The sequence below is a fragment of the Corvus brachyrhynchos genome, unplaced genomic scaffold (assembly GCF_000691975.1).
Source record: "Corvus brachyrhynchos isolate BGI_N302 unplaced genomic scaffold, ASM69197v1 scaffold94, whole genome shotgun sequence".
In the NCBI taxonomy this organism is placed as follows: Eukaryota; Metazoa; Chordata; class Aves; order Passeriformes; family Corvidae; genus Corvus; species Corvus brachyrhynchos.
Window position 1 is genome coordinate 10,884,713 of NW_008238330.1, and position 10,080 is coordinate 10,894,792.

The 10,080-nt window shown below is 39.0% G+C and overlaps 1 protein-coding gene across 3 annotated transcripts in view; it reads right to left on the reverse strand.

Moving 5' to 3' along the window:
• DNAJC13 (DnaJ heat shock protein family (Hsp40) member C13) overlaps positions 1-4,234 on the reverse strand; it is a 49,752-nt gene extending 45,518 nt beyond the window's left edge. For all 3 annotated transcript variants that reach the window (XR_001862108.1, XM_008633907.2, XM_008633908.2), the window contains exon 1: positions 4,156-4,234. Coding sequence is in view for 2 of the 3 variants with exons in the window: in XM_008633907.2 (XP_008632129.1) it covers positions 4,156-4,223 (68 nt within the window). In the remaining variant the exon portion in view is untranslated. The remainder of the gene's footprint in view (positions 1-4,155) is intronic.
• Positions 4,235-10,080: the final 5,846 nt, after the last annotated feature.

Consider the following 10,080-nt stretch of genomic DNA (forward strand, 5'->3'; position numbering starts at 1 on the left):
GAACTGCAAAAATGATGCTAAGAAGATATATACAGGTCTTTGTTAGGAAACGGATATGGAATTTTCTTTGTTCTTAGCCTGAAGTTTACCCTTACAATATGTTAAGCTCTTCTGTTCTATATATCCATAAAGGGGACATACAAGTTAAATACTACTAAATATATTTATTTATGCATACCTTTTCTTAAGTTAATTGCTAAGTCAGGATCAAAGACTCTTGGAACTTGCACTGAAAGGTACTACTAGACCAGAAAAAATTCTAAGGCTACACAGATAGGGAAAAAACCCCCCAACCATTCCTGCAATAGTTTAAAGTATCTGTCTGAAGCTGTCTCAGACAACAGTTTTAACACAAAATCCAATTCACACAACTGGTCACAATACTGTACCAAGTCAAAGCACTACTATGGCCAAGCCTGATTTTCTCCATCTTGAGGGAAACCAAAGCTACCAAACTCTAGAAAGACTCAGATCACTGAAGCTATAGTCACTGTACATCGATATCATAGATATGTTAACTGTGCCAGGGCTTAAACAACAGCTGTAGCAAGGTAGTTGCTGGTGTTTCAGATGTATCAGAAACAACCAGCAATGAGCTAAAGCCAAGGCATTTAGATGCATCAAGTGCAAAATCGAAACCTTACCATAGCTTCATTTACTAGATTATCTTCAAAACATACCCTGAACAAATAAAGACTCTTTACCTATTTCTGGATCTGAAAGTTCTGCAACATAACTAAGCAGAGTTTGAAACAGTTGATTATTAATAATACCTTATTATCTGCACTAACCATGTTACAGGGTGCTTCCATCTGGAAGCCATCCGGCCCAAAAAGTAAAGCCAAACCTGAACCAGAGCCAGTACCAGTAAGTACTCTCTGACTAAAGCAACAGCATTTGAACATGAATGCCTTTCTTGAACCAAATAAAAATACTTTGGCTAGTTGTCCACATTAAAAATGATTGAGTAAATTTAAGTTTCAGTTCTGGGCAAACTGTGGATTTGCTTGGAAAAGATATAATCAACCAGGTGCTTAACTAATCTGAATCTGTGCCGTATTAGACACTGCATCAAGAACCAGCAGGTCACTTCTTCCATCCTTCTCTGCATTCTTGTGTTGCAGTCTCTTTTCCCCTCTCACTTCACAGGTCTGCAGCACAAGCCATCATTTCTGTATAAGGTCAAACTTTGCATGGGCTTCAAATATATTCTGAGCAGCTCCCACATATCCCTTACACCAGGAAGGTCAAGAGCATCTATCTCACAGGCAATCTCACAAACTTAATACCCTTCCATCTTCCATTATTATTCCAATAAACTGGTGCAAGTTACTGGTACAGAGTTTACCTAGGAATTAAACAAGTGCTTATTTTCTTCAAGGCTCAGGAACGCCTGTATTGAACTGATCTGCCACCTTAAGGATGTTTAATATATTTGCAAAACCTGTTTGTTTTTCCACATAGTTGAAATTTCCTTATTTAAGATGCCGGTCAAGGAAGTCATGAAGTAATGAAGCAGAATGTTTGAAGCTACTCTAGCTGCTAATAATTCCACTACATTCAGCCTGTCAGAGAATGCTCCAGTTCTTAGTTCATAAGAAGAAACCAACTGTTCCCTCTCCTCTTGTTGCACAATTTAGGTAGGTATTCTGTCTTTTATACAACTTATAAATAAGGCTTAAGTTCTTTAGAACAGCATATCACAAGTAATAAAGCTCGTTATTACTTGCTCAAGGTTTTGTTTACTTAGCCTACTATGAGCTGCACAGTGCTTTGTGGCAGAGTAAAGATTTGCAACCATTACACATAATTGAAGACCAGCTTCCAAACATCACAGCCCCTTCCTTTTCTCCCCTCATGCTCAAGTCTACATTTCAAGATCTAGGAAGCATTTATTTTCCAGCATTCTTAATATGGGATGGGGCAAGGAACACAAAACAGAACAGCAGTTTTGCTGAGTTTCCCTTGTTTCCTCTCCCTAGGTAAATTCAGAAGGCCCAAGTCCTGCTGCATGAACAGAGCAGATTCAGAAGTCAGCTCTTACACATGGCCTACTCTTGTTCAGAACTTCACCTTTAAATATGTAAGAAAGGTATTCACACCTTCAGGACTTGAAGAGTTTACTATTAATTATCTCTCAAACTACTCTGCAGTACTGTCTAATCCCAGGCTGTTTTGAGAAGAGTTGAAGCAAACATCCTCTTCCCTGTAAAAAAGCTTTTGCCTATTCACTAATTATTTCAAAGCACTGTAGAGATCTTTTTAATCAGAATGAACCCAGTAGACAAATTTCATACCACCACAACCAACAGAAAAACAATCTTCATTAATTTTACAGATCTACAGATTAACACGGGAGCATCATCATTTGTACTACTAGGAAATACTTTACGGACACACACACAGAGCCCATATTCAAAGTGACAAATTCTATGAGTAGTCAAAATTATTCAGGCTCATTTAGCACCACACATTAAGTTACTACATTTTTTTAATGTTATACATAGATTATACTGAGAATGTAGAACTATGAACTGAGTGGACTAAAGCATTCAAATATAAAATTACTATAAACCAAATAAGCTTCTGCTGCAACAAACAAGAGGCAACTACTTACTAATTACTTCTTTCCCCTTCATTATAAAAGTACTAACACACCACTGAATTTTTACACTGAATCTGTCCTAAACTTTAGACTTAGCCTGAAGTTCTCTAAGACTTCTGTAAGTGTACCAGAACATTACTATCAAGGTTCAAGATCATAACTTCAAGAGCTTGCCTCAGGCTCTTTAATGAAAGGAGTTGGGCAAAAGAAGAAATCTGAGGTTTATGCATTTGGTTTTCACCAAACGGCTCAAATCACACACACACTAAATTTGCACATATGCCACAGAAAATTCTGAGAAAGAGACCAGGTGTTTTCTAACAGAAAGACTAGGAGGAACAAACTTCTAATATTCTACCCCAATATAGTACCTTATTGTTACTAAGGGAAATAGTTTATTCACCCATGCCCACACAACTCCAAATGCATGGATCATAACTCAGGTACAACTCAATTTACTCAAGTACTGGATACAATTCTACTGAGATAAAACTAAATATTAAACAATTTCTTTCAAGTCAATCGAAACTCTGTCTTGGTAGAGGAAAGATTTTGCACTCAGAGAGCTGCTCAGTCTAGTCTGGACTCTGAACCACCCAGACTTTTAATTTTTGCTGACAAAAAAGCAGGGAGCTCTCACAATTCACAGGAAGATCGCAACTGCTGCTCCTTGAAATTCTGTCCTTCTTTCCTTCTCAGTATTCCCAGTCTTTGATAGGATGAATGTGTCAGACAGGCAAAATAAATCAACTAGTTTCAATTTATTGGCCAAACAACACATTAGGACTGTACTTCTTTATATAACCATTACAATCAAGCAGTTCTCATGTTCCCAAGGTGCAGATAACTCACCCTCTTCGTTATGTTGATGTTTAGCTAGCAAGGAGAAACCCCATTCTACAGAGATACTATGCATGTGAAAAGGAACAGTAGGTAAGGATACCAAAAAAAGTCCTGTAAGAGCTGATTTCAGACACAGTGTAACAAATACCAGTTACAATAACTTAGTGGATAATTTTATTAGACATTACCAAGCTTTAGCAGACAGAAGCATCACCAGAAATTCTCTAAGACCACCATTAGGATCAGGTTTATTTCTATTAGCAGAATTTTTCAAATTATCTCAGTTAGTAGTTTAACAGGTAATCTGTTATACAACTTGTTAAGTGATCCTCATTTATTAAAGTACATAAGACACTGTTCCTCCATAAACCTGTTCTGAGAAGAAGCATTTCCACTTTAAATTTATTGTTTTATATAGTAAATTCAAGAGACTCAGAAGCTGACTAAGTCAGGTGGTCCACTTCAGAGCTACACTGCAGTGTGGGAACATAAGCAGACAAAGGGTAAAACACAGTGTTTAAAATCCAAACTGATTCTAGTGAAGATACATTCAGTTCAGAGACTGAGCAGCAGGAGCCTTTAGTTCAATTTTCATCCATCTGTTGGATGAGGTTAAAACTATGCAGTTAAATCCAATAACAGAGGAGAAATGTCACACAAAACATTAAAAACAAAAAAACAAAATTAACAAACTTCAAACTACTTACTTTCCCCTCCATGAATGTTTTGTTGTGTAGAAACAAGCAAGATCTCTGTTTTCTCTAATTATATTCATTCTGTGCCAAGGCCTGAAAACAAAGGAGACATCCTGTTAGTACTCAGGATTTTTATTTAAAACCAAAGTTCACTAATCATCAATATGCTTCAAGACAAAAAGACTTTGTTTTTAAACTTATGTTTATTAAACAATGCACAAGAACTATTAGTTTCTTCACTGCATTTGTTACACCAGCTACTCCTTAACAGTACCAGGTTCCAGTAATTTATGTCCCATTTGCCATATTACAATCACTCTACTTTCACTGCACCTTTGCCCATGCAAATTCAAATATATTTTGTCATCTCCAAAATGCCTTACTCCTGAAAATTGTGTGATATCAAAATTATTTGAGTGCCCTCTACCTGCAACTCCAGCTAAGCCAAAGTCCTATTGGAATTTTGAAATAAACAGTAAGGAGCTATCTGGATACATAGAACAATTTGTTTTCCAGTCTGAAACAGAATTTGAGGTTGAGAAACTTACTTACTAGCTAAGCATTGTGATCAAAGAGCTGACTAAGTACCATTTCTGTGCTGAAAAGTTTATGCAATCTCACCACTAACATCCTGACATGCTTATTTCACACAGGAATATCTATTCCCTAAACACACACACACAAAGAGGAATTTAGTGAAACTTGCCCACAACTGCTTGAGTGGACCATTGCTTTAGGAGCTGCTAAGTTCTAGGGAATGCTTGTAAACACTACTATTTTCAATGCCTGAAACAAATGCATGTTGAGTTGTTCAGAATTTAACCTCCCTTTTACTTCATTGTGCTGTTATTGCATAAACAAGGAAGTTAAACAGACATTCCCTGATTAAATACAAGAGTGAAGTTGTCACTCTTCATTTACTGTTACAGCATTAGTTTTATTTTCAAATGTGTTAAAACAGGCTTCTGTGTTACTGATTGAAGACTGGTACTACTCTCAGGTTCACAGCAATAACATGGTGGCATCCCCAAAACATCACGCACTAACGCTGGTCTGCAAGAACACAGCTTGCCTGAAGCAACTCTCAAGGAACCCAATTCCAGTCAGTACCCCACTGAAAATTAGATAACAACCCACTGTCTTTTTACTTTCAGCTAACTCTGCTTGATTTGGTAAATGAAAATTTCTTATTTTCAGATGGATGACCCGTAACATTAGCTCATCACTAATTTCTACAACTTCAGGTTATTGTCTTTCTGAACAAAGGCTGTAGCAGTTAGGGAGTCATAAGCATGAAGAATGGATAACCTGATCAAAATGAACTCTAGAACTCCTTCCCTCAGGTGAAGAACCAGAGCAATCATCACTACCTACTGAAGGAAACTTGGGATACTGCCTCTGGGAAGAGAGAAGTGCAGTATTTACATGTTTCAATGACTCAATCTTTGAGTCAAATCTTCAGAACTAATACTCCAGTGACTTGTGGCAAGTTAAATTCTCTAAAGACAGCTTTTGGAAAGAGACAAGATATTCAACAGCATTATTACTGTTGACACCATCTACCTGGATCTGTGCAAAGCATTTGACACTGTCCTGCATGACAGCCTTGCCCCTAAACTGAAGTAACACAGATTTGACAGATGGACCACTCAGTGGATAGGGAATTGTCTGGAGGGTTGCACTCAAGGAGTTGCTGTCAATGGCTCAATGTTGAAGGAGAGATAGTGACAAGTGGCATTCCTCAGGGGTCAAGATTGAGACTGGCACTGTGTAAACACCTTTGCCTGGTGTTAACTGGACTCTCTGCAAGTTTGTTGATGACACCAAGCAGTGTGGTGCAACTGACAGGCAGGAGGGAAGGGATGACATCTAAAGGGGCTCTGACAGGCGAGAGTAGTGGGTCCATGCCAGCCTCACAAAGTTCAACAAGGCCACATAAAAGATGCTGCACCTGGGCTGGGGCATCCCAAACACAAATACAGGCTGGGTGGAGAATGGCTTGAAAGCAGCCCTGATGAGGATTTGGGGGTGTTGGTTGCTGAGAAATTTGACACAACCCAGTAACATGCACTCACAACCCAGAAGCACATTCTGGGCTGCATCAAATGAAGAGTGGCCAGCAGGCCAAGGGAGGCAATTCTTCCACTCTGCTCTGCTCTCGTGAGACTCCACCTGCAGTACTGTGTCCAGCTCTGGGGCTCCCAGCATAAGGAGGACCTGGTGCACACCTCTAGGAGTGAGTCTAGAGGAGAGCAACAAAGATGGCCAGGGAGGGAGCTGGAGCACATCTCCTGTGCAGACAGGCTAAGACCTGGGGTTGTGCAGCCTGGAGAAAAGGCAGCTCCAGGGAGAACTTACAGCAGCCTTCCAGTACTTAATGGGACCTACAAGAAAGCCAGAGAGGGGCTTTGGGCATGTAGTGACAGCTTTAACCTGAAAGAGGGGAGGGTTAGGTTAGATGTTAGGATTAAATTCTTTATTGTGAGGATGGTGAGGCACTGGAGCAGGTTTTGCCCAGAGAAGTTCTGGACACTCTTACACCAGCCCTGGAAGTGCTCAAGGCCAGGCTAGATGGGGCTTTGAGCAACTTGGTCAAGTGAAAGGTGTTCCTGCCATGGCAGGGAGGTTGGAACTGGATGATCTTTAAGGTCCTTTCCAACCCAAAGCATTCTGATTACTCCTGAAGTTCTCTGTTTTGCTGGGTTTAAGAACTATTATTATTACCATGGATAAGAATCAAACCATTACACTCTACCCAAACTACACAGATCCTGCTGTACAGCAGCACACTTTAGATCTGGTAATTTTGTTTTAAAGTTATCTTTCAGAACAACATGTCCTATATTCAATCTTCATGCCTCTCTTTCAAAGCCATTTTCTTGACATTGACTAAAGTATTAGTAAAAATAAAATAAGAGGCTTATAACAAGACTAGCTCCACTAAGTACAGGATTAAAAGATCTGTTTATCTGTAATTCCAGTTTCACCAATACCAGACTCCTCCGACCAGCTCTATTGGGTCTCCCACTTGCTCTAGAGTATTTAAAGCAAGATATTCTCAAGGTTGTAAATATCTACTCCTAATAATACAGAAATAAGAAACATTAATTTATGAGCTACCAGCAGCTTCCAGTAATTTTAACACCAGCATCTAACTAGAATCAGGATACTGATACATGAAGTATTGTACCTGAAGTGCAAGTGACAAATTCACCAGACTGCTTTTTGGTTTAGATGAAAACTACTAAAATCATTTAGCTTTGATGCTTTACCCACTGTGCTTCTGGACAGTGATTGCAACCATCCCTCCCACTGAGGAGGCTACCACAGGGGCAATACATGCCCAAGTCTAGTAACAATTAATTCTTGTACACATTTTCCAGCAGTTTAACAGAGAGAAGGGCTAACAATAGCCCAGTGTTCTGAGCTGCTGTGTTAAAGTCCAGCAATTATTTTCCAGCTGTCTTTGATTTCACAGTAAGAACAAGATGAAAAAAATAGTTCATACCAAAGACAAAGATACTTTAGAAGAAACCAAAAAGTTCTCTTCCTTCACTCATTCCAGCAGAACCAGAGTGGCATCACTCTTGCTGTACTATCTACAGTGTGATAGACTGTAATTTTAGCACCGAAGACAGTATAACCATTGACTTTGCAGAACACATCAGGCTTTACCACGAATCAAGTTTAGCCATATTGCCAGTGTAAGCTATAGTGGCCTGCTTAGTCCTATCAGATTAATTTCCTAAAATAAGAGAACATTCTTGTTACCTTTACCTCTTCTTCCCATATTCAATAGACCTTTAAAAAGTTAACTGACTTAACACAAAAATTGAGTGAAATATGTTACTTCACTCATAAAAGCATCCAGGACACTAAAGCACTAACTTTAACAATCATCTTCGTGTTCTGGGGTACCTAGGAGTAGAGAAGTCACAACTTCAAAGGTTATTTTGAATACTTTGCAGCACAGCTATTACATATCCCATACTGATGGGTTTCAAAGTTTTGATACTAGAGAAACACCCAGTTGTTCCAATTCCACTGGAGCAGAGGCAAAACCTACTTTGAAAGTAGCAGTTTGTAAACATGATTTGTTTAGTTGAGAGTGCACATGGTGAATGCTGATGCAGACTATAGTCAAATAATCCAAGGATTCTGCAGGCAAAGTATTGTCTACAAATTGCAACTTCTTTTGGGACCCCAGCTCCCCAAAATATCCCCTGGATATTTTAATCAGCTTTTTCACAGGACTGCAGTTCAACAATACTTTCCTATTTGGTTCCTGTAGTACCGTAAATAGCAGTGAAACAGCTTTAGGGGAAGAGCTGAAACCAGATTTTTGTGTGCCTCATGTACCAGAAATAGCAACCCCTTAAATTAAAGGGCCAGAACTGTTTCCAGGACTCCCCCTGCCTCAGAGTTTAAGCTACATAGAATAGCTTGAGTTGAAAGGGACCTTTTACACAACTAGGTATATTACACAAGCTATGCTCAATTTGCATGCACTTTTTATTTTCCAGGATTTCACATTCTTCAGACAAAACTACCATCTGGGAAAACAATCTATTTCAGGAAACTGAGACAAGTCAGTCTCAAACTACCACTTGTTGAGTCAGAAGCAAAGCTGTGACCTTGCATCAAAGCAATAGGCACAGCTGTACTTATACATAAGTTTCCTTCAATTTATTTAATAAGTTGGAAGTTTGGACATGGGCTCAAAGTTTAGTGCAGAGTTCAGATTGAGTTCTTTCCTGATCATATTATCCCTCTATTATTACAAAGCCTCAATATCTTTCTTAAGTGAAGGTTTAGCAAGGTAGGATTCAGAGCCACACAGGATTATTATTCTGTTCCACTGCAGGAAGGAGTAAAAGAAATGGCTGATAAGAAAATGAGATTTTGTGGGCAAAAGAGGAAGAGAAATGCAGATAAGAAACTGAGATTTTGTTTTAAAGACTTATTTCAGCATGGCCAAATACAAGTTAGACTTCTTGGAAAGTCTTTACTACGGAGGGACAGACACTCATAGCAAGCTCAAGTGTAACTTTTCTGAGAGAGAAGACATACTATGAGCAGAAAAACAGTGACCAACTGGAAAGAAATGAGAGCAAAGCACTAAAAAAACCCCTAAGGTAGTGTTATTCTGTGGCTCTACATACCTGCCTTCTAGCTTAAGGGTCTGGAGCCTGATTTCCAGTCATCTACTCCTCTGCATCTTTAAAACCATTATCTAAATAAGTGAGTTTTCCTGCACTGAAATGTTTTAGCTATCTATGTTTCAGCGACCTCTTTCACTGCTGTGGTCACTAACTGGCAGAGTTTTGCCTTCAGACAGATTCTTTTTAACAAGCCTTAATTTTTCCTCTTCCCTGAACAGTATACTCTTCTCCTGAAGTACTACAGCCTAATTAGCTGTGCAAACATATTTCTTCATCTGTAGTGTAGGAACTCTCAGTCCCTTTTGTAAGAGAGGCAGGAGGTAAGACCCACCAGATCCTTAAAAGAAGCTACATGCAGTCTGCTGCAGTGATAGCAGCAATCCCACCTTCAGTGGCCCAGAACAGAAACAGGCTGAGAATTTCAGCCTTATTACTACCATAAATGATGGTGACAACATTAGCATCCATCCTCCAGGTGACCCATTCCCTCACTGACGACCAGTGTTGAGGATAAGAAAAAGTGTGGAAGATTCTGGTTTTCTTTTAAATTTATATTAGCATTCTGCTTTACCAGTGAACAAATCCGATTCACCAGCTAGACAGGTGACTATCAGAACAAAAGGATATATTCACTAAGGGAAGGAAGAAAAAAAAAGTGTCCCTTTCAGTCATAGTTTAGCAATCTTGTCATATTTCTTCAGAATAATGTTCTGTTTTATTAGTGAGGCAAGAAAGTTGTTAATTTTTTTTGACTTGAGAATAGTTTTTTGGAAGC